General features: G+C 48.2%; 1 protein-coding gene across 1 annotated transcript; it reads right to left on the minus strand.

Annotated features, from left to right (window-relative positions):
* On the minus strand, nucleotides 1–25,569 carry LOC135822702 (N-acetylgalactosamine-6-sulfatase-like). Its single transcript, XM_065335523.1, has 12 exons — nucleotides 25,249–25,569; nucleotides 23,893–24,016; nucleotides 23,314–23,388; nucleotides 22,676–22,778; nucleotides 16,101–16,311; nucleotides 15,507–15,634; nucleotides 14,764–14,900; nucleotides 12,590–12,693; nucleotides 6,910–7,149; nucleotides 6,411–6,532; nucleotides 1,380–1,497; nucleotides 1–395 (listed from the first exon to the last, which is right to left on the minus strand). Exons 1-12 carry the CDS (start codon nucleotides 25,366–25,368, stop codon nucleotides 309–311), a joined length of 1,569 nt encoding a protein of 522 aa, XP_065191595.1. The 5' UTR covers nucleotides 25,369–25,569; the 3' UTR covers nucleotides 1–308.
* Between the last annotated feature and the right edge of the window lie 561 nt (nucleotides 25,570–26,130).

Genomic DNA, 26,130 nt, shown 5'->3' on the forward strand with positions numbered 1-26,130 from the left:
AAATGTGTGCTATAAATTATGTCCACTGGTGAACAAACATCCTCACTGAATGTTGTTCCATTCATAACAAGGTTCTGGTAACACTGAGCAACTCCGCACAGTCGTCGATCAAAACTGCTCTCCACAATGAGTCTTGTCAAAAATAGCCTAAAGCAACGATCATGATAAAGATTGATAAAATTAATGTCTTTGCTCAGGACACAATGGTATCACTAACATGACCATATTGCCACTATTGCCAAAGCCATTGTACTTGAGCGATTTCCCTAGCATGATGTGTGACTGCATGCAGCAATAGAATTCCATCATCAATGCACCCATACACAGTCGGTCTCGGCGTGCGGTGGGATTGGCAGGCACTTGTTCAGCTCCTTGCAGCCAGGCGGTGCCCAGTTCTGTCAGCAGAGTGGAGAAAAAACAAAAAAAACACAACTGAGCCATGGCGCTTAACTGCGTACCAAGAGATGTGCAGCGATGCTTGGGGAAACATAAAGTTGTGTTTTGGTGCACACAACTGTGGATTGCAGTGTTGTCTGGTGGTCTAGCACCCCAAAACATCTACATGTACATGTAAGTTAAAATAAGTGCTCTGCCTCAGGATAGTGTAGAACCAGCCATTCTCCACTTACAAGCAGTATTTTTTTAGAGCGAGTTCTGTCTCGGCATCTAGGAGACGACCAATCATGGAAGTTTCCGCCAAGGGCCTCATGAGCCATCAAAGTGTAAAGCCCGCTCAGTCGTAATTTTACTACTCTTTGATGACGCGTTCAAGGCCTTGGATTAGTTTTGCGGGTTCGCATTATAGTGCAGTGCAGATCCTGAACTCTTCAGAAGATGTACTGAGCCGATGTGCAACTAAAAGCTAAGCATTTGAAAAATGTGCACGGTAATTGACTCCCGGATACTTTGATCTGCATGATTTTCTTTTGTCCACACCTACAAACCCAAGATCAAACATATTACAGGAACCAAGATAGGAGCTCTCCCACACAGATGAGTAGATCCTCCTAGACTATTTTTTGTCCTCTTGATGTCTTGACATACCCAATTTGCTTTGCACCATAAATGCGGATCACTTATCATGTGAAAGAATAAATCAGAGAAAGAGCATGTGAGAAAGAGAAAACAAGCAAATTTTCATATTAGAACCATGCCCTCTGTCTACTGGTGCTTGCTTTATTGCAAAGTGCATGGTAGCCTGAGCAGAGACTGTTTTCAAGCAAAGGTATTTCCACTGGACCTCTGGGTTAGACCATACCCTTCTATGTACATGACATTACGTGCTGTCACGGTTCTCAGCCGTGCCCTTGCACATGTATGCAAGCAATATTACACCGTAGCTACATACCCTTCCGTGTGCACGTGGCTAGGTTACATACCTGAACGGCCGGATCGCATTTGTTGAGCTGTGGCTCGCCCGGCACAAGCTTGGACTTATGGTCGTCCACGACCGGCTGAATGGCCGCCATGGCTGCTTTGTACTGTGCTGTGTGGGGACTGAGACAAAACCACACACATAGCACTGTATATGAATATGCATGACTATTGTAGTATTTGCATGACTATTGTAGTATTTGCATGACTATTGTAGTATTTGCATGACTATTGTAGTATTTCTGGATTTCTTCAACAAAGTTGCATTGCCTAAATTCATTCTCTCTCACACCTCACATTTGCAACAGCAAAACCATAGTGCAGGGTCGGCTGCGGGGACAGCCACATTGGAAGACAAAAAGAAGAGTTGCCAGAATTTGAGGCAAAATGATACAGCAACAGTTAGTGCAGAATGACCACCCAGATAACAAAAAAATAAGCAACTAGAACTTATAAAATCAGCAGTGCAGAAAGATACAGCAAGGAAACCACCGCATTCACAATCAGAGCAATTATATATATATATGCAGAGCTCACTGACTTGCAGAGCTCACTGACTTGTCAGTTTGAGCACTCTGGCAAGGTACGTTCGGGCCTGATTGGAAATTTTTATTTCCATTGCTATCAGGTTCGGCCTCATTTCCTCTGTGCTGCGCTGATGAGTTCAAAAAGAACGAAACAGCATGCTGTCCGCAGATTGAGTATATATATAGTGTGTGGGTTACAGTGAGGGCTGCGTCCCACCCGCCTGTGTGGATTCATAGGAAGTGTGAGTTACGAAGTCTGAAGAAAATGTTGAACGGCCTCTGCTGGGATGACGACTACACCATAGCTCAGTGGTTAGAGCATCGCTGGCTACAAGCGAAGGTCCCTGGTTCGAGTCCTGGTGGTGACAGTCAATTTTTTCTTCAGACTTTCCCGTTTGTCTCTTTCCCTCAAACCAGTTAATATTTTATGACTTGGGGCTCCCCGCGTGCTAGTTTGTACGTGAAGTGTGTGGGTTACAGTGAGGGCTGCGTCCCACCCGCCTGTGTGGATTCATAGGAAGTGTGAGTTACGAAGTCTGAAGAAAATGTTGAACGGCCTCTGCTGGGATGACGACTACACCATAGCTCAGTGGTTAGAGCATCGCTGGCTACAAGCGAAGGTCCCTGGTTCGAGTCCTGGTGGTGACAGTCAATTTTTTCTTCAGACTTTCCCGTTTGTCTCTTTCCCTCAAACCAGTTAATATATATATATATATATACACTGCACGATCAGGTCCTCACCAGAGATACATCATCGTTCTTTGCAACTCTGAGTTTCATGAAATGAATCAATCATCAGGCAATAGAAACAAACTGATACAGGGCAACTAGATCACTACAGGTTAAATACCCAATCACACAGCAAGCGCGAAAGAAGGCACTAAGTTAGGGGTGAGAATATTCCGTGCTAAAAAAGCAGGCTTGAGGTGGCAATGTTTAGGGCTCTGTACTTGTACTGTGTGCATGTGTTGGATATGGCGTTGGGTATGGTGTATGAATTGGCAGAGTGTGCAGGCTGTTCACGCGATGCTCATACGTAGGCAGGGCGTTGCATTTGGCGTATTGGTCATTCTAGGTGACTCCTTGGAAGTTCACGAGTCGGAACTTGTTTGCGTGCCTGCACTTTGCGACGACTTCGCTCCTCTTGTTCAGTGCCAGGGTCTTATCAGCAATAAGGATTCTGGCCTTTTCAGTTGTGCAGAGTTTGCATCTTTTTGTTGCAGGGTTGTAGGAGCTGGTCCTGTCTTTTATCTGCCAGGTAAGGTGGTACTCTTCCTTGTTTTCCTTCTTCTGCCACAGGTGTTCCGACAGTGCGGTCTTTTTCCGGTGTTTCTCGTGTCGGAAAGACATAGTGTGATTGTTGTACCGGAGCTTGAATGTTGTGTCTGCCGAGCCGATGTACACCTTTTGTTCCTCCTGGCAGGCTACGGTGGCTTCATAGACGATTTGTGTGGCTTGGCAGTGGCCATCCAGCGGACATTCCGTTTTTTTCCTGCAGTTACATGGTTTTCCTGGGCTTTTTCCCGTGAGGTGTTGTTTGTTGTGGCTGCTGATTTTGGCTGCGACGTTGGGGAGGCAGGAGTAGCTAACTTTGACGTTGTTGTGATTGAATATCTTTTTTAGCTCGCTGTTTCTGAAATGCCGGTCAATGAGCCTCAGGAATCCGGCGGCGACGTTCGTTTTCACGTTTCGGCTGAAGGGAGGGTTGAACCATATGATCTTTCGTTTTCTGTTTCGCTTTTTCCTTTCTTCTTTGTTTTGCTCCGTTGGTTCAGTGTACTGGATTTTTTCTGTATATCCACTGGCTGAGAGTGCTGCATTGTACATGGGGGCTGCTTGGTTAAATGCGTCGATGTCTGAGGAGTTGGTAGAGACACGTCTGCTGATAGCCGCCGGAAGCTGTTTTAGTATATTCGGTGGGTGGTTTGAGTGGGTATGGATGTATCTTGGTGTGTCGCCTGGCTTCCGGTGTGGTAGGTAAGCTCCCGTGGCTAAGTTGAACGTGACGTCAAGGAAATCTACCACCTTGAGGTTGGAGTCGATGGTGACACGGAGTCCGTTTGCCGTGAAGACTGCCGTCAGTTTCTTCCGAAGTCGCTCTGCAGTACCACCGGATGCGTTCTTTATGATGGCTAAGCCGTCATCACGGTAGAGGCCGATTTGTCCTTTGGGGATGTGCTCTGCGAGCTGGTTCAGCAGGTAGGCTCCGACCAGTTCGCACACCTCTGCACCATCAAACGATCCCATCGTGACATCAAACATGGATCCGTTGCCCTTCTTGATCCATGCTTGGCCGTCCTTGAATATCACGGACTTTCTTGCATGCATGACAATGTTTTTTTCTTCATCTGTGATGACAGTGTACGTTTCTGCAAAGTCGAGGGCTTTTTTGAGGAGCGTTTCGCCGATTGACGGATAATACTGGACAACATCGAAACAAACAAATGTGTGTCTGCTCTTGTCGTCTATTCCTTTGAACCAGTCGATGACAGATCCGGTGCTTCTCCAGAGGTTGATTTCCGTTGCCACACGTACAGCGCTCACCATGCGGTCGAGAATCGCTTTGCTAATGACACCCAGTTCCGATTTTGCCGGGTTAATGAGTCGGCAGGGCAGGTCGTTCTTGAATCGGTCTTTGTGATCTTTTAGAGTGATGAAAGCCTCTGATTTTGCCATAATGTCTACGCGGTCGCTGATGTTTAGCTTCTCTGCTAGCTGCTTTGCTTCGTTGTTGATTTCGGTGTAAGTGTTGTCCTGTGCCTGCTTGTATGTGGCTGTGACGTTGTCTCTCAGGAGTTTTTCATACTGAGGCTTACTGACGGAGTATAAGTTCTTGGTTTTGTCCGCCTTCACAATGATGTCGTCCGTGTTCGTTAGCGTCTTTATGTCCTCCTCCAGTGTGTCCTGGAAGTCGTCCTTTACTCGGCGAAACTTGATCTCTGCCACTAGGCTCAACAAGTCCTCTTCGAATGCTTTCATCTGTGGTACTTGCGGGGGTGACTTCTGGGTGGGGAAGCCAAAGGTCTCGGTGCCTTGCGCCTTGTCCTTGCCGTTCAGGAAGAAATGGGCCTTCCAGCGCATGCGGCGGATGACGCTCTCGACCTTCTCTACTAGGCACTTTCGGTATGCGCTTGCTGAGGGGATGGGTATGTTGCCGAGCGAATACCCTAAATCCGTCTTTCTCGGTGGGTCCATAGTTGCGACGTATGGGAGAGAGTGCTCTATCTCGAGAGAGAGCTTCCAATATATGAGTTGGGGTGATCCCGTCCGTTGCGAATAGTGCTCAATAGTACGGGGTACTAGAGCCAATACATACATATATATATATATATATATATATATATATATATATATATATATATATATATATATATATATATATATATATATACAGAGGGCGGGACGAGCAAGACAAAAAGAAGGACAATCTTTTTGCGCAAGCGCTGTTTCACAGCGCTCGCTCAACAACGATTACGTCACTACAGTGACGTCAATCTACACTGCGTGCCACAACAAAATAATACAGATGCAAAAAAACAAGCTTCACAAATATTCGAAGTTCGAGAGAACATTGCTTCTCGTTTCTTTCGAATTCTCAGCCAACGAGAAGCGTACACTTGTGTTTGTTTTGCCCTGTAAAAGAGGCTTACTGTGTGTAAATGACAAACTGAACAGACTAAATAAACACAGTGTTCAATACACAGAACAGACTAAATAAACACAGTGTTCAATACACAGAACAGACTAAATAAACACAGTGTTCAATACACTGAACAGACTAAATAAACACAGTGTTCAATACACTGAACAGACTAAATAAACACAGTGTTCAATACACTGAACAGACTAAATAAACACAGTGTTCAATACACTGAACAGACTAAATAAACACAGTGTTCAATACACTGAACAGACTAAATAAACACAGTGTTCAATACACTGAATAGACTAAATAAACACAGTGTTCAATACACAGCAAATACATGCTAGTAGTTTTCGGTACATGCGATCTACCAAACTGCACTCGGTGGTGACAACAGACATATCTATCACCTTTCAGTTAAAACACTTTCCGTGTACAGTAACACAGGAGTGGTACAGCTGCGGCATGAGCTTCTACACACGCAGCATGGACCAGCTAGACAGTCCAATATAGCCAAGTACCGTTAACAATTCATACCATGACCTGCAGAGACTGAATGTGTCTCTGGTAGCGATACATGTAGCTTAATTAAACTGTTGCATAATTATCTCTCACAATTTTACGACGGCTGGCTGATCGAAATGCGGCCAACAGCCAAGCAGGATTGGTTAGAAAACCAGGTGGCTGGCGTCTAATATAAAATATAAAGTCTCCCTGGTCATGCATGCACTCTGGCCTAATTCGCTAAAGTATATTTCATCAGTAAACTGATGAGGTGCAGAAGGCATCAATGCCTGTGCCTGTGGTGAAGTGAAATGAAGATAACATAACATGACAATCATGTAAGTAATCGCTGTCGCACTAACCGTAAACGGTACTTTTCACCAGGATCTTTGCCCAGGTCAAACACTATCGGTGCCAGGGTGTTGTTGACTTGATCATGTGTGGTCACGTTGGCGATGTCTTCACCCGGACAGAAGTCCGTACCCTAATGGCATGCCGAACGGAAGACAAAACAACACATGCGTTGATTTGCCTACACTTGCGCTCTCGGTGAAATCCGACCCCAAGTGCAAAACCGGTGCCCTCTAACGATTCTGATGACATCATTGTATTTGTAAATGTGTACGTTCAGCCGCATTTGTACCACTTCCAGGGCATCAAGGGGTGTGCAAATTGAGGTGCCAAATATACACTGTGGATCTGATTTCACCGAGCGCAACTGTACTATAAGATGAAAAGAGGAATAAACACACTGACTGCATGCACAGCACTGTTCAGTATTGTTGTTCAGGCTGATATTATTTGTCACTGCCTTATGCACAGGCTGTACCCTGGTCACAGTTATTGACATGCTGAACCAACCTTCTGGAACTCCGCCAAGCTATTCGTCCATGTCCAGTAGTGAGCCTTGTACATGCCGACACGCACTGCCATCATCTCATTGCCACGGTAATAGAAGATTGGTCTGTCCACCGGTGTATTGTTGAAGAGTGCTGGTGCCAGGCTGATGCCGTCAATGATACGATCCTGTGGTAGCTCAATACCAGCTAGGTCTAGACTTGTACTGAACCAGTCCATCAGATTGCCTAGCTGGTGGCTGATCTGGACAAGCATACATTCAGACACACATCACATATCAGTATGGATCTTGTTCTAAACACAACTCTCAACTCTCCCAGGCTTATCAGTAAGGATTATTGCGAAAATCATGGATACCGTTCTCACTTGATTAGAAGCCCCTCTCAAATAAAAGCCCCTCTTGAATAATAGCCCCCCCCCCCCCCCTACAAGGACTCTCCTTCTCACCACCACCACCACCATCAGTTCGCGCCTGGCGCCTGGTCGATGCATGGCTGGCGGTAACCGGCATAGCAGGCTGGTACATCAAGTAGCGCATGGCACATAGATGATGACACAGCAACGACATAGCTCGATTGCGACGTACGTTTCGTCCCCGCTGGACTCATCAGGCAATCTTCTTCTTGGATGTCTTCATACGGAGCTTGACTCGGGAGAATGAAGTCGAAGACACCACTGCAGCTGTACTTATGGTTGATAAATATGGTGGTAAAGACACACCTGGCAATATGGCGGTAAACACACGCCTGCCCACACACGCTCTCTAGGCTGCAAAGTTCTGGCACAGAGCTCTCCTTCTCACCACCACCACCACCATCAGTTCGCGCCTGGTCGATGCATGGCTGGCGGTAACCGGCATAGCAGGCTGGTACATCAAGTAGCGCATGGCACATAGATGATGACACAGCAACGACATAGCTCGATTGCGACGTACGTTTCGTCCCCGCTGGACTCATCAGGCAATCTTCTTCTTGGATGTCTTCATACGGAGCTTGACTCGGGAGAATGAAGTCGAAGACACCACTGCAGCTGTACTTATGGTTGATAAATGTCATGTCCTGGACATGGACCATATGTATGTAGTGCGCATGCTCGCACGTGAGCTTGGTCTTTTTCGGATATGGAGTTTGAGACGAACTGAAATCTGTAATGGCCTCGAGTGTGTGTGTGATCGAGCTGGATGAGTCCGAGTAGAACCCACCTGGGGTAGGACACAACAACTGGCGACGAAGATATGGCTCGGATATCATCGCTTCAGCCGTTTACCGGCGGCGACTTTGAAGAGTTTGAGGAAAGACTTGAATTCTATTTCTTTGCCAATGATATTGGAACTGTGGCTGCTTCGGCCAATGCTGCAGACAAGTTGGCTGCCAGCAAGAAAAGGAAGGCTGTATTAGTGAGTTTGCTGTCTGCGGAAGTCTACTCGATTTTGAGGAGCCTCTGTCTGCCAGCGAAAGTAGCTGACAAGAAACTGTCGGAGATTTGCGATCTTTTGAGGAAGTATTTTCAACCTGCAATTTCGCAAGTTTCGGCGACGTTCAATTTCCATCAGTTGAAGCAGAAGGAAAATGAGTCGACTGCGGATTTCATCATTCGTCTGAAGAGATTGGCTGTGAGGTGTGAGTTTGCTGATCACCTCGATCGAGCGCTTCGAGACCAGTTTATTGCTGGCTTGAGCAGCTCATCCACTCGAAATTTCTTATTGACGAAAGAAGATACTTCGGCACAGTCGTTCAATGACATCGTCAAACTAGCTTTGACGCAGGAATCGGCTGCGCGCGCGGCCGTGCAGCTTACCTCTCAGCAAGAAGTGCACAAGGTGAATCACCGGCCAGTGGAATCGCGTTCGCAGGCGCAGTCTGGTGTTTCTCGTCAATCTCATCAATCTCGAGAGCAGAGATTGTGCTACCGCTGTGGGTCTACTCAACACTTGGCGGATAAGTGCAAACACAAGGCCACTGAGTGTCGTCACTGCCACATGAAGGGGCACTTGGAGCGTGTTTGTCGGCAGAAATCTACGCCAGGCGCGTCGGTGCACAATGTTGTGACTGATGACGCAGGTGAGCATGAATCTGCTGATCTTGAGTGCATGCCAATGTTCCACATTTCGGATCAGGGCGAATTGAAGAGCAAATCTGTGCCCTCCTACAAATTGGAAATTGCTGTGAATGATGTTCCTGTTGTAATGGAAATCGACACGGGCAGTGGCATTTCAATCATTTCTGTCCATGATTTTGAGTCACTTGGGGTGTCTCGTACAAATTTAACCAAACCGAGTGTACGCATGACCGGTTTTTCTGGGGCAGAAATCAAATGTATTGGTGAAGGGAAGTTCAATGTCAGCATTGATGGTGTGGAGAAACCAACACTACTCCGTGTGGTGGATAATGGTGGTCCGTCATTGTTGGGCAGGGATATGTTGTCCCAATTTACTCTACCGTGGAAACAGATTGTCAATGTCAATCATGTTCAAATGGATGGTAGGAGGAGAGCTCTCATTGAGGAATTTGAGGAGCTATTCGATACGACTCAGGTTGGCAAGCTGAGGTCGGCTCAAATCACCCTGAGAGTGGATGATTCTGATCCAATGTTCCACAAGGCGCGTCCCGTACCGTTCTCTATCACGGAGAAGTACGAGGAGGCTTTGGAGAAATTGGAAGCAGAGGGAGTTATTCGCAAAGTTGAGCACTCCAAATGGGCATCGCCTACTGTGCCAGTACTGAAATCGGATGGTAGTATCCGAATTTGTGCTGATTACTCTCGCTCAATCAATGCCAAGTCTGATTTGGAGCACTACCCGCTACCTACTATTGAGGAAATGTTAGCGAAATTGTCGGGGGGAGATAAATTCACCAAATTGGATCTCTCCCAAGCCTATCACCAACTGGAGCTTGATCCAGCTTCTCGGCCGTACACAACAATCTCTACTCACAAGGGGTTGTATGAATACGTGAGATTGCCGTTTGGCATTCACTCGGCAGTGGCAATTTTCCAACGCACAATGGAATCCATATTGGCAGATCTGCCTGGGTGCATCGTCTATGTGGATGACATCTTGATTACTGGGAAGGATGAGGATGAACACCACAACAACCTGATCAGGGTACTACGTCGCCTACAGGAGGTCGGGATGAAGCTTAATCCCAGTAAGTTTCATTTCATGATGGATGAGATTTCCTACCTGGGTCACACGATTTCTAGTGCTGGTGTGGCTCCTACAGCGGATAAGATTGAGGCAATGCGGGACGCTAAGGCTCCTTCGAATGTTATCGAGCTTCAATCATTCATTGGAACGGCGAATTTCTTGCGACGGTTCATACCTCATTTCGCAACAATAATGGTACCTCTGTACAATCTGGTGAAGAAATCTGCTGAATGGCAATGGGACCCCGGAATTTCAGTGCGGCCAAGCTGTCCTGGCTTTGAATTTCGGCAAAGGAGGAGATAAGTGGGCCCCAGCCGTGGTCACGGCAGTTCTCAGTCCGATGACGTATCAGATACAAGTCGGTGATGCAATGTGGAAACGCCATCGCAACCAGCTCCGTCCTCGGCAAATCCCTCAGTTCGATGCAGGGGCGTCTGAGCAGAGTGGAGCAAGTTTAACAGCTCAGGTTCCGTCACAACCGTCACTCAGCAACAACGACGCCAGTGTCACGGCAGCGGAGCTAGGCGCGCCGGTCTCAGCAACAACCGGTACTAGTGAGTCTGCGTCCGTTAGCACTTCACGTGCCAGCTACAGCAAGACGTCGTCACCGCAAGCTGAACGACGGTCAACCCGCGCTACTGTTCGACCAGTTCGTTTCAAGGATTGACGTTCAGAACACTCAGTTCATATGGACCTATTCTAGTCTGTAGAGTTTAAATGATATATTTTGGACTCTGCTGGATATTGTATATAATTATATATTTATGGTGTATATATGGTGTATAGTGTATCATGAAATATTATGTCTCGGCAGTTGTGAGTTTTGTGATTGCATCTTGATATGTTTACTATTGCATAGTTCTAGATGCTTCGCCTCAACTAGTGAGGGGGAAATTGTCATGTCCTGGACATGGACCATATGTATGTAGTGCGCATGCTCGCACGTGAGCTTGGTCTTTTTCGGATATGGAGTTTGAGACGAACTGAAATCTGTAATGGCCTCGAGTGTGTGTGTGATCGAGCTGGATGAGTCCGAGTAGAACCCACCTGGGGTAGGACACAACAATAAATATGGTGGTAAAGACACACCTGGCAATATGGCGGTAAACACACGCCTGCCCACACACGCTCTCTAGGCTGCAAAGTTCTGGCACAGAGCTCTCCTTCTCACCACCACCACCACCATCAGTTCGCGCCTGGCGCCTGGTCGATGCATGGCTGGCGGTAACCGGCATAGCAGGCTGGTACATCAAGTAGCGCATGGCACATAGATGATGACACAGCAACGACATAGCTCGATTGTGACGTACGTTTCGTCCCCGCTGGACTCATCAGGCAATCTTCTTCTTGGATGTCTTCATACGGAGCTTGACTCGGGAGAATGAAGTCGAAGACACCACTGCAGCTGTACTTATGGTTGATAAATATGGTGATAAAGACACACCTGGCAATATGGCGGTAAACACACGCCTGCCCACACACGCTCTCTAGGCTGCAAAGTTCTGGCACAGAGCTCTCCTTCTCACCACCACCACCACCATCAGTTCGCGCCTGGCGCCTGGTCGATGCATGGCTGGCGGTAACCGGCATAGCAGGCTGGTACATCAAGTAGCGCATGGCACATAGATGACACAGCATAGATGACACAGCAACGACTTCATTCTCCCGAGTCAAGCTCCGTATGAAGACATCCAAGAAGAAGATTGCCTGATGAGTCCAGCGGGGACGAAACGTACGTCGCAATCGAGCTATGTCGTTGCTGTGTCATCATCTATGTGCCATGCGCTACTTGATGTACCAGCCTGCTATGCCGGTTACCGCCAGCCATGCATCGACCAGGCGCCAGGCGCGAACTGATGGTGGTGGTGGTGGTGAGAAGGAGAGCTCTGTGCCAGAACTTTGCAGCCTAGAGAGCGTGTGTGGGCAGGCGTGTGTTTACCGCCATATTGCCAGGTGTGTCTTTACCACCATATTTATCAACCTACAAGGACTGTTTGAAAAAATACAAGCCCCTCTTGAATAGAAGTCCGGACTACTATTCGCAAAGCATGGGGTGACCAGCGAGTGCGATGTATGAAGGTCAAGTGTGCAAAGAACATCTCGTGCATATTCATATTGGTACATGTCCTGGTCGACGTAGTGTGTGCAAACTAACTCGGGGCTGAGTTGCTGTGAAAATGAAAGTTTTAGAGATTCGATTGGAATACTGGTATAGAATGAAACAATAAAAGCCCCTCTTGAATAGAAGCCTCCTCGAAATTGGTATTGAAAAAATAGAAGCCCCGGCTTCTAATCGAGTGAGTACGGTATCTACTTGTGACTGTACATCTACTCCCCCTCCCCACCCCTTCCCTCCCCTCATTCCTCAAATCCCTGCCACTCCACTAAAAGAGGAACAGTTCAGTTTAGAGACAAACCCTGGCCTGCTCCCTACCCCAGCTAACACTCACTCTGTTCTGCAGGTTTATAAAGCAATCTTTGTTTTGAAAAAATAGGTCTGAGGTTGAAGAAACCAGGGATCTGCAGCTCCTTGCTTACTGTTCCAGCTTGTATACGACCAGGCCACTGAGCGATGGTTGGCTCTCTCATTCCACCTTCGTATGTCGTCTCCTTGCCACACAGGAATGGCCCGTTGCTACCTCCTGTTGAACCATGCACGAGGGGAATATCACAAGCAAACACACACACACACACGGACAAACACACACACACACACACACACATACACACACACACACACACACACACACACACACACACACACACACACACACACACACACATACACACACAGACACACACACACACACACACACACACACACACACACACACACACACACACACACACACACACACACACACACACACACACACACACACACACACACACACACACACACACACACACACACACACACACACACACACACACACACACACACACACACACACACACACACACACACACACACACACACACACACACACACACACACACACACACACACACACACACACACACACACACACACACACACACACACACACACACACACACACACACACACACACACACACACACACACACACACACACACACACACACACACACACACACACACACACACACACACACACACACACACACACACACACACACACACACACACACACACACACACACACACACACACACACACACACACACACACACACACACACACACACACACACACACACACACACACACACACACACACACACACACACACACACACACACACACACACACACACACACACACACACACACACACACACACACACACACACACACACACACACACACACACACACACACACACACACACACACACACACACACACACACACACACACACACACACACACACACACACACACACACACACACACACACACACACACACACACACACACACACACACACACACACACACACACACACACACACACACACACACACACACACACACACACACACACACACACACACACACACACACACACACACACACACACACACACACACACACACACACACACACACACACACACACACACACACACACACACACACACACACACACACACACACACACACACACACACACACACACACACACACACACACACACACACACACATGTAAACACAAATGCATATGAATGGCTTCATTGCAAAACGCGATAAACGCCAATCTTATATGGCATTTTCGGTATCAATCGACTCAGTAGGGACCACTGCAAATGATGGACAAAAGGAATTCGCCAAAACAAGACATATACCACTGAACATCTACTTTGAAGTCGACGTTCTATTGCAAAACGCGATAAACACCACCAATGTTTTCGAGCAAAGATTTAAGGGTAACATACCCTATCACGCGGGCCAGTGTGACCCGTGAAAAGCCAGCGAGTGCTGGCGCAGCACGTGGCAAACATCGCGACTGTACACAATGTCAATGCCACAGTTCAAAGTACATTGTTTTCGTGTTGTTGCTTTATAGCAGCTACATCTGCGTTTCCTTTTTGTTCTTTGCATATTTCCTTCTTCGTAGCGGTTGTTTTTTCGCTTTCGAAACTGAGAGGAGCAGTATGCTAGAGGCGTCAGGGATCGACGACGCTGCTGCTGCTGCTGCTGCTGATCCCAGAGTCCTTCAGAGTTCCGAGCTCAGTGAAGTCTTTGTACTTGTATTTTCTAACCTCATAACACTGATTAGTCCGGCGGATATATCTGGTTTTCCAAAACAAATGTTGAAGAAACACCTTGCTTGAGAAATATATAGACCCTAATTTTTGAGAAAGCCTGTATTCGCCTGTATTCGCATACACCACCCTACTCTTCTAATCTGCTAAGTTCGATCTGACACAAACCCAGCCAGTTTTTGATCACAGAAAAAAATCTCTCCTCCTAAAAACTGGTCAAAACGGATTTATCTCGTTTTGCAATAAAGCCCTTCATCTAATACAGTACTTAGTGGAAGCACACACTTCTGGTTCTTGAACAGCATTTGGAAATTTCACAAGTAAACTTTTTTGTTCCTTTACTCTTGCCTGTATATCACCTGAAGAGATGGCACGAAAGTTTGCTCGTGAAATATTTCAAATTATTGGTGAAAAACGTGAAGTATGTGCTCCTACTAACTTAGTAAATGTTGTGTGATGTTTACCTTGTTCTTTGGCATACGTAGCTCCACCATTGTCGGACGAGAACATGACTAGTGTGTTTTCCTCAACACCAGCTGACTTGATTGCAGCCAGTATGACACCAACACCATAGTCCAACTCACGCACTGCATCGCCATACCTATAACAGTGTGTAAACGTGTGTGTTTTTACGTGTACATGTGTGTTTATATATGTGTGTGTGTGTATGTGTATGTGAAGATAAAGACAAAGTTAACATCTTCAGGCTATTACTCTACACGCTATAAGATGCCTCGTTACCACTGACAGAGGGAGCTGGAAGTTGATGCCTAGTTGTTAAAGGCCCTTGGGGTGCACTGAATGTCGCTCACCCTACGGGAACGTCACCATGATTGATTCGTAAACATTACGTTGCGATGAAGGACAGCCAGTAGGTCATTATCGCCTCTGGAACTACAATATTAAACACACGGCATTTCAACTGACTGTAGTGGTTTCATAACCGCCATTCTCTTCAGAGGTCAAATGACTGGTTACCCAGTATACCAATTTGGACTTTTTCATATCTTGAATACTACTTTCAATGAATGGGGGTGGGGTCGGGGGGGGGGGGGGTGCAGGTGCACACAATGCCCTCCTCCGACACCTCCACCCCTCCTCCGACCTGCACCCGATACACAGAACAGTAGTGAAGAAGTGAACAACAAACAGAGTTCCAGGGAACTGAATACCACTAATGGACAGCGGTAGCTGACGTGTGACTTACAGCCCACGCTGGCTTGTCCCAAGGAAGTCATGTGACGCATAGACTGGACCATGTGTGGCATCCACTGCCCAGTACAAGAGGAACGGATTGGCCGCCGTCGACTGCTCATTAATGAAGTTTGTAGCTTCCTGAAAACATTGACAAACAACACAGGGATGAGTTTCAACACATTGGTAGGACTATCTGGAACAGTTTGAATATTCCTCTTTGTCCACTGACTTCAGTTCATGTACTTTCTATAACAGTGGTCCACAGTCATGCGCGTCTACTCGACAAAGAAAGAAACGCAGACTACATATTGAAGGGTTGAAAATCACATCACATTGACTTCATTGTATGCAACAGTTTCCTACGGCTGTATATTCATCTTTAGCAGGGACATACACCTGTTCACAACCTCCAACCTCACAGAGAAAGGCGGTAGATTGGGGGGGGGGGGCAGAATGCAACTTGGCTTCACTCAGCCTTGTGTGTGAAACCACCAGTCCGTAGAGCAATCACTTCAACCCTCTTCACAGGGTTTTCTTGCTTGGCTGCAGAAGAGAGAGTACTACACGTTAAGCAATGCAATACAAGTAATATGGTGACACTGACCTCGATGTAGATTTGGGTTAGATTGGAATACCCGCTGGTTTTATTGATCACAAAGTCCTCGTACAACCGGCCGATCATATGATCATCGCGATACATAGGAATGTTTGGCTTTCCCTTGTCGTTGTACGGTCCAAAATGGCAGTTGGGAGCTCCGAACCACTCGTCGAAGCCGTGCTTATGAGGCAAGTACTGCTCCTGCTGACCTAGATGCCTAGATCGGAGCAAAAAGGATCAAGTGCATGTATGTACACAGAGGAAGCCAAGTCAGTCTCAACATGATTTCATTAGTAGCACAATGCTGCTCAATGAAAATCCAATCAAGCAAGCCAATGCCAATGCCGATGCCGATGCCAATGCCACACCGGGCACTGTGCAGACCTGGACATGCGAACACTGGGATGTGGATTGGGCGTGGGGCGCAAACGTGACTCGTGAGATAGGATTCTATTGTACAGCACTGTCCATGCTTGCATGTATTACATGCACTAGGTGATACACTAAGGTACTGGATATGACGTAGAAGAGATTATTCGGCGTAAGAGTGAGATTGAACAGGTCATGCTGAGGCTGATGGTTGGTATGCAACGTAGTACCTCTACCAATCAATTTTATCACCAGGTACGGGTTGTCCTTAGCAACTCCTGACTTCCTTGTGGGAGTGATCTGCCTTGCTTGTAGGATGATCTAACTTGGTTGCAGGATGTTCTGATTTGGTTACAGGGGTATTTCCCACCCAAGAATGATCGGACTCGGGTGGGGCAGGGATGATTTAAACATGGGTGCACTTGCTCAAAACCTACGTCCCGAGATGCATTGAATGTATGTTAGGCATGCAAAGCTAGAGAGTCCCATTCTGAAATAAGCAAAACCTCTTTGTACAGTCGACCTACCCTTATAACGATAACCTCTATAACGATATTACCCTTAGGCCAAACTAAAGAAGGTGTGTGGTTCGACTAACATGGACATTTTTTTTACGGGCGGGCGGGCGGATTTTTTTTTTTTTTAATATATTTTTTAGTACATGTAAATACACTGTATACGCGTATCGAGTAGACTCTACTACCAGCACAAGGCAGCAGTCGTACCACTCACTGCACTGCACTGCAGTACAACTACAAGTCAAGTCCAAAAGGAGCCGCCTGCGTCCGCAGACTCACGCCACACAGCACGTAGACGTGGACGTGTTCAGTCCACGTACGTCAGTCACACGACAGCCCGCCGAAAAAAAGTTACGGTCGGGCTGAAATTGTACGGTCGGTCGGGTGAGTCGAACCACACACCTTCTTTAGTTTGGCCTTATAACGATATTTTTCTGCTAAACCAAATCACTCCATTGACTTTTGTATACAATGCCTTACCTCTATAACAATATTGCTATAACGATATTACCCCTATAACGATATAAAATGGGCTGATCAATCGACATTTTCCATTTTATAACAATACTAGCAGCACCACCGGCCAGCGTTGCCTGGCCGAATGTGGCATGCGGCCGCGTGAAGCAAGTACGTGAACAGCACACGTGCTCAGCACGTGGTGGTGGCCAGACCGCTGAAGTCCTGGTGAGGGAGGTTCTTCATCGTTGGAAGGAGAAGGAGGGACGTCTGTTACGCCTTCGGGAGGCTGGTCAGGGTTGTCCATCACCTGGTGGCGGATGAAGCGGCTCAAAAAATTCATAAACTTACGAACAAAAGTGCGATGCGCTCTTCACTGCAGATCAGATGCAGAGTGCAGTCAGTGCAGATCTTTTGTATCCTTTTGTTGCAGATGTTTCTATTTGCAGAGAACGGTTCACGTGGTCCGCAGCGCTTGTGCGGCTGCTAGTGCTACCTATGGCCTAGGCTAGGTGGCTACACGATTCGCACGCTTCGCGTGCTCAGTGCTTCTGTGGCTGCTTCCGCTAGCTACACGATTCGCACGCTTCGTTCGCACGCTTCGCGTGCTCAGTGCTTCTGCGGCCGCTAGCTACACTGTGCTACACTGTTCACACGCTTCGCGTGCTCAGGCCAGTAGTCAGGGCAGCGCTGCTCCGCAGCGCTTCAGCGTGACATACACACACATGTCACAGGTGCCTCTTCTTTATAAGGAGCGTGACACACACACACACACACACACACAGACACGCGTCACAGGTGCCTCTTCTTTATAAGGAGCGTGACACACACACACACACACACTACTACTACTACTACTACTAGCAGCATGACTGCCCAGAGGGGCAAGTGTCACCCCAATGGAAAGGGGACCAGAAAACGGGACACGGATCACAAGCAGGACCGCGAATGTCTGGCTAGGTCCTGCTGCCGGCGGAAATTGCGTTTACAACGTGGGCAGCTGAGGGGCAGAGCTGCTCTCTCAGCAGCAGATGGTCTCGCACCACGATTGCAGTTGTGACGCTTGAACCCGGCCGCAGAACGGAAGCATCGCTGACATGTTGGGCAGTGCTGCTGGCAACAAGCTGAAAGTGGCACAGACAGACTGACTGTTGGTGTAGGAGAACTCGTGACAGGCTGGCATCGATGAACAGAGTAGCCACCCTTGCTGCGGAACCACCTCTGGCAGTTCTGGCATTGCACTGATCCACGCTGGAGCTGGATGGGAAGCCGTCTCTGAGTGGTGCACTTGTGCCGCGTCCTATCCGAGACCCGTGAGAAGTTCCGGTCACACACTGCGCAATGCACAGACTTGGGCATGGTGGAGCTCGACTGAGGGGCAACCCGTACTTCCCTCCACTGTTGGCGGTCCTGAGCAAGGATGAACCACTGAGATGGCTGTTGCAGTGCAACCTTGAGGTCGGTCATCACCGTGTCTTTCCACCGTCGCCGGGGACCACAAAACGGCCGAGGCACAGGCAGCCACCCAAAGAGGAGTTGGAGGGGGGTGCGATCCTCATCCATACGCGCAACGTGCCCAGTCCATTCCAGACGCCGATTGCGGAGGCGTGTAGACATCAGTACTGGGTCTCCCCAACGGTTCCGCAGGTCTGTGGATGACAGCCGCTCGGACCACTGACGAGGCTTGGTGATGCTGAGGACAGTCCGGATGCATTGATGGTGGAATTTATCCAAACTTCTGATATCCCGTTGGAGTGGGGTCCAACACTCTCCGCCATACAGTAATATTGAGGAAACGCAGGCCATGTACAGGTGGCGTTTACTAGAGAGGGACAGAGATCTGTCAGTGAATACCTTCTGGAGGGCTCCGAAGGCCTTTGAGGCTTCGGCAATACGGCGCTTGATGTCGGATGAAGAACGACTGTCAGGGGTCACTATGGATCCTAGGTAGGTGAACTTCGGCACGGCTTCGATAGTGCCAAGGGGGAGAACGATGTCAGCCGAGTCTTCAGCAGAGACCCCATGGCCCGCCGTCATGATCTTCGTCTTGGCGATGCTCACAGTTAGTGTTGAGTTGAGTCTCTTGAGGTCAGTTTGATCTTTTGAGGCTCTGTCTAGTTCCCGTCTTCTACTTACTTGGAGCTCTCCCTAAGTTAGTTCTCGCCCCCCAGGGCTCTCCTAGCCTTGCTAGGAGAGCCCCTGGCGTCCAGATAGAAATACAGGTCGGAGAGGCTCACGGCGCGTTTTCCAGGACAATTTAAATTTTGATATTGTCACTGGCGCGCCGCTCTCCGTCCTCCATCCGCAGTGGGCTAGCTACCCCTCGGATGTCGCCTCTACCATCCTCAGCTTTTCAGCAACCAGAAAACGGGCGACGTCGTCGCAGGCAGGATCCCCCCAGCAGAAGCGATTCTCTACTAAAATTCGCTTCGTGGAATGTCAGAACTCTCGTGAATGCTGACGGCCCAATCGAAACTGCTGCGTCTGGACATAGAGTAGTCGAGGACAGGAAGATCAATACTGTCATAAATGAGCTGAAGAGACTCGACATCGAAGTGGCTGGACTTCAGGAATCGAAGTGGTTTGGAGCTGAGATCTACAATGTCGCGGATTCGATCGTGTTGTCGTCTGGACGTCCCGTACCAGCTGAAAATTTCAAACGCGGAGAAGGAGTCTGCATCGTCCTGAGAGGCCGTGCACGGAACGCTTTCTCGGCAGGAGGAAACCAATGGACGGCGGTATCGTCGAGAATTGCACAATGCAAGTTGAAGTTCGTCCACCACGGAAACAAAAACACCTGGATCAATGTGATTGCATGCTACGCTCCAACTTTCAGATCAAGTAGGGAGTCCAAAAATGAATTTTTTGCATCCCTGCAAGCGAGCGTAAACTCAGTGCCACCAAGTCAACAATTGATTATCCTTGGCGACTTCAATGCACGGGTTGGTCTCATCCAGAGTGCTGATCCATGGTATGGGACTTGTGGAGATAATGGGATAGGGGAAACGAACCACGCTGGACTGGAACTGCTCCAGTTCTTGACATGCAACAGCCTCACTGTGTGCAACACCTGGTTTGCCAAGAAGCGTATCCACAAGTATACATGGCAGCACCCACGGTCGAAGAAGTGGCACTGTATCGATTATGCCATTGTCAGGCGGCAAGATCTGCTAGCCTGCACAGACTGCCGCGTTATCCGTAGTGCGGAGTGTAGTACCGACCACAATCTTGTATGCTTATCGTTCTGTCTGTCGTACACCGTCAACTTTCGCACCGGAGTAGCACGGCGTTCACGCTTTAATATCCAAGCTCTCATGACCCGCCCTGGTATGACCGACGAACAATCTAATGCCGTGCAGGCTACTCGGCTCCAATTCGCCTCCGGTGTGCAACACCATCTGCAATCGTCTGGGCCAGCTGATACCGTTGATGCCAAGTGGTCGGCATACAAATCTGCCTTGACCTCCAGCGCTGAGGCACACCTGGGCAAACCCGTTCGACTACAACCAGACTGGTTCCTAGCAGCAGGAGACATCCTCCAACCTCTTTTTGCTGAGCGCACACGCCTCCATCAACAGTGGCGTCAATCAGAGCTGCCAGCGGACCACCGCCGCTTCCTCGATGTCCGAGGTAGATGGCGTACCGCAGTTGGTGCAGCGAAGAGTGCATGGTTGGAGCAGAGAGCTAGCACTGTGGAGCGTGGCAAATTTAGTGGTAAGCACGTTTGGTCCGCCATCCGAGACATTCAACGGTGCTATTCAGGACTCCGATCCGTCACCATCCATCCGGTCCGTAATGCTGAGGGCATAGTTTGCACGTCTTTGGAGGAGCAGGAAGACTGCTGGTCCACTCACTTCTCGAACTTGCTCAATGTCCCCAGTACCTTCAATGCCTCCACCGTTGCTAACATCCCTCAACGTGAGCCTGACGAGTCTCTGGCAGTCACACCAACAATGGAAGACCTTGTCGTCGTCATCAGACACCTTGCAAATGGCAAAGCTGGAGGTTCCTCGCGTATAGTCCCCGAGCTTGTGAAAGCAGGTGGCCATGATTCCCTGGACGCATTGCTGGATCTCGTCCAACTTGCTTGGACGACGGCCACTGTTCCGCAGGAATGGCGCGATGCCGAGTTGGTTCCTGTTCCCAAGAAGGGCGACCTGTCCAAATGTGATAATTGGCGGGGTATTGCCCTTCTTGATGTTGTTGGCAAGGTGTGTGGCCGCATGATTCAAGATCGCCTGCAGTTGTTGGCTGAGTCGGAACTCCCAGAGTCCCAGAGCGGCTTTCGGCCAGGCAGGGGCTGTGTTGATGCCATCTTCTCGCTCCGCCAGCTAATCGAGAAAGCATACGAACATCGTCAGCAGCTCTTCTGTGTGTTTGTGGATTTGAAAAAGGCGTACGATTCTGTACCACGCGCTGCTCTCTGGGTGGCCTTGGGCCGACTTGGGGTCCCGCAACAGCTAGTGGCCCTGATTAAGGCTTTCCACACCTCTACCTCTGCCTCGGTCCGAGTTGGCAACTCCACCTCTGATGAGTTCCCTGTGGTTAATGGTCTCCGACAAGGATGTGTCATGGCACCCGTTCTCTTTAACCTGTACTTCGGGGCGGTTGTTCAGACATGGCGTGCCCGGCTAAAGGATGCAGGTCGTAGTCACTCTGTCAGCATCCAGTTTTCCATCGATGGCCAACTCTACCCCCGCTCATCATCGCGCAGGGCTGGCGAGTCACTGTCTGTTAGTGACCTGGAGTATGCTGATGATGCCGTTCTCGTGTCTGAATGCCGTAGTGATGCTGAGTTTGGTACAGACACACGTCACAGGTGCCTCTTCTTTATAAGTAAAGATCTAGAGGGAATCCTACTATCCAGGTAGGGCAAGCTTCACTTGATAAGTCGCTGGGACATGACGAAATGCAATGGGGGCACCAGTGGGCACCTTGCTCTGAACATAATGTGCATGTACGTCAGTTATTTATGCTTTGAGGAGTGTAAAAAATGAACAAAATCCATGCATTATGACGTATGTGTATGAAATGAACCAGTTACCCCTATAACAATATTACCCTTATAACAAAATTTCTTGGTGTGACGCAAATATCGTTATAAGGGTAGGTCCACTGTATTATCCATTGCGCAGGCCAATTTTGTGTATGTCTGCCAGCTGCTTCAAGTTCCAAATATGTAATGTTTCCAGCACTTATGATTTCTATGCTGCCTCGGTCTTGAGGATAGCTTCTTACCATTTCCCGATGATCTTGTTCTTATATCCGGCTTTCTGCAGCAGCTCGGGGAACAGTATCTCCTTGTCTGGAATCCCACCCACGATGTCTTGTGGAGTGTACCCTGCGTCAATGAACGAAAACAAGCGATGAGAGCATGAACATTGATCGGTGTGCTCGTACCAATGGAGAGGAATGCACAGCTCATGTCGGTGTTCTAAAGGCCGTCCAACGCACAGCTGTCCTCTGTTCATTCACCACTCTTAACAGCACACCGTCAGCACTCTCTAAGTACTCTGTGATCACAGTGCAGTTACTATTTCTGTGATCACAGTGCAGTTACTATTTCTGTGATCACAGTGCAGTTACTATTTCTGTGATCAAGACTAGTTGTCATTCTTATACTGATATTTTTGCAGCTGACCTAGCTTCACATTTGTGTACTCCCTGATGAATCCCCTAGGCCGAACATTCGGAGAGATATTTACGACGATTACAGTGTGAAACCGTGGTGGTGAAGAAGGAGATTGAGACATGATCAAGACTAGGCATGAAACTACGCTGTCATAACAATGGTATTATGTGGTAAAATTTATGCTAAGTTTGATCTATTGCTGCTTCACCATCAAGCACTCACACCGTCATCAGACATCACTCACCATTCCTGGCATGTGCGTTGGTCGTGTAGAAGCCATTGCGGATGGGCAGTCGGCCACTCATCAATGCTGCCCGTGCTACATAGTATCAGTCCCAGCAGGATTGTGCAGAACAGAATAGGGGATACAGGGAGCTGACTCATACATTTGGATTTGTTAAGCCGGGACATAATGTACAAATAGCAATATCACGTTATGTTAACACCCCCCCCCCCCCCTCTCCAGGATCTAAAATTCAATACTTACAAAGTGCCCAGCACCATAAATAGACAGCAGCATTCCGTTGGTCAGGTCTGAATGTCATATTGCGTAACCTATCCTGAGTGTAACTGTTTGAGAGCACGCAATGACAGGCACTGTTCTGCCTCCCCCATTCCCTACCGGTAATCCTTCACATGATGCAGAACATGAACAGCTGTGTATGTTAGTTCCCTATAAGCTAATGACAACCTCACATACTACATTTAGTTTTGTTTAACTCTGATGATGGGCCAGGCCCGGAAATTTGGTGAACATTTTTTAGTGATGTATGCAGCAAAGAGGCCGTGGTTGAGTGTTTGTGTTGATGGACCACAATCTTACATGGCGAGCAGAGGGGATTTGCGGAGTAGAAGTCCGGAAAGGTCATTCCATCGGCAGCCATCTTGTCCAGGTTGGGCGTTTCTTTAGCGGGGTGTCCAAACACTCCAAGGTCACCCCATCCCATCTGTACGCACATTGCAGCACCAGGTCATCAGAATCATACCAATAATGCCACGGTCAGACATCGCCTTTCCGGTCTCTTTTATCCAGGTCTCTGGCCAATAAATAGAAAGCCAGTTGACATGGACTTACAGCCAAACAAATTGTACGTCACGCAAAGCATGTTTGGCTGGTAAATCTGTGGGTTCGTACTGAACAAAGAATACCGGTCATGGTACTACCACTAGTGCTGTTGTGCGTGGTGCAATCCAACCCAAAGTGCATATCTGCCGTCCTCAACCTGTCAGTGTCCCCGGGGAAAATCGCGGGAAAAATCCCAGAATTTGCGGTGCAATTTGCGGGTAAATATGGCATAATTTGCGGATAAAACTGGCATAATTTGCGGTGAATTTGCGGTATATATGCGGTGAATAGTATGCGGCAAGTTTGCAGTTGATATGAGGCAATTTTCAGTGAGTATGTGGTGAAATCAATCAGTTACAAGTCTCTGGTGTAAGCACTCGTCATATTTGAGTGCAAAGCCGCCACGATGAGACGTTGCTGACCGAACAGTGCACTGTGTGTACGTGTAGTGCAACAAAAAAGTTCAAAAACGCGGGAAAATCGCGGAAAACGCGGTCTTTCAAAAAATTGGCAAAAAAACGGGAAAAAACGCGGCCGCGGAATCGCGATGGGGACCTGTGATGGCCCTTGACGCCCTGGAAGTGGTACGAATGCAGCTGGACGTACACTTGTATAAGTACAGTAATTTTATCGAAAATGGTCAGGGGCGCCAGTTTTGTACTCTGGGTCAAATTTCAGCGAGCGCAGCTGTAGAATTTCATACATTGTGGTCCGTGCATATCAACGCACTAAATCAAGAATCTAAACTGCTTCATTCAGAACAATGACTGTCACCAACAGGACTCGAGCCAGGAGCCCCTTACTTAATTAATGGCCAATGATGCTCCACCAGCTACGGCGCAGTCAAATACTAGCTGGAGCGGTGTCTGCTGAGAGAACGACTGAGCCGTAGCTGATCGGGCATCGCTGGCCATGACCATAAAAGTAAGGATTCATCGTGTAAATCTACCATGCTATACAACCCTGCCCAACATGGTCACAAACTCATTTTTACAAGCACGTCGGTCCAGAACGAGTGGATTCACCGCAATGTTCCACATCGCGGAGCACTTAGCACTGCAAGGGAAGCCATGTTCAGTACAAATGCCGCCAGTGTTAGGAAATATTTCTTACATCATCCATGAGCAAGAACACGAAGTTCGGTTTCTTGTCCACCGCTGCCCTGCCAGTGGGCAGAGTAATCGCTAGCAGGCAGAACACGGCCTTGAGGCAGCTTATGCGACCGGCCGCCATTCTGCACTATTCTCCTCAAATCCGATAAATCGGCACCGCTCAGTGCCGCACAGGTCAGCAGATCTAGTATTCTACGACAAAACAAACGTGCTACTTCCGACGTGTCTGGATATCTTGATGGTTACACAAGTCGTGGACGATAGGATAAAGCGAGCCCTGGACCTTTCATTTCACCCGGCCTCAGCTCCAGCTCTTCACTCAAAGATGATTCTTCACGCAGGTCTGTGTAAACACGTTACCATGGTTACGACCCAAGTGCATTGCTTTTCGACTTCAGTCTTCAGTGATCAATCTATGTTTGTACCAGGGAGGGTATACGACTCCTTGGCCTGGGTCTATGACTCCCTGGTTTGTACTCAATCTGCGGACAGCATGCTGTTTCGTTCTTTGTGAACTCATCAAACGGTCACGGTTTTACCCCTAACGGTTAACTGCTAGCGCTAAGCTAACGGTCGGTTTAACGGTTATAACCTATAAGCCACGGCAATCCTGCGGACTCTTTTTTAACCGTATATTTGACTATACTCATTCAAAAAATGTACCCTATTCAGTACAACGCACACATGTACATTCTCTTGCATGCTCATTCATACACACACCAAGAGACCAGATATGACCGAGTTGACAGCCCAGAAATTGCGTAAGCGTGCGACAGCCTGCGAAAATGCATACTTTGCAACGACCTGATACTTGAAAAATTGACTGAAAAGTTACTGCGTAACCGTTATCTTTATCGGTTAACCGTTAATTCTTCCTGCGACC

This window comes from Sycon ciliatum, chromosome 8 (assembly GCF_964019385.1).
Source record: "Sycon ciliatum chromosome 8, ocSycCili1.1, whole genome shotgun sequence".
In the NCBI taxonomy this organism is placed as follows: Eukaryota; Metazoa; Porifera; class Calcarea; order Leucosolenida; family Sycettidae; genus Sycon; species Sycon ciliatum.

Bases quoted from the DNA above. Each gene is read 5' to 3' on its own strand.
- LOC135822702 (XM_065335523.1), bottom strand. From the start codon at position 25,368: ATGGCGGCCGGTCGCATAAGCTGCCTCAAGGCCGTGTTCTGCCTGCTA. The intron at 24,017-25,248 runs GTAAGAAATATT...ATGTGCGTACAG, and splicing joins TGTTCTTGCTCATGGATGAT to ATGGGATGGGGTGACCTTGG. The intron at 22,779-23,313 runs GTGAGTGATGTC...TCATTGACGCAG, and splicing joins CAACGCACATGCCAGGAATG to GGTACACTCCACAAGACATC.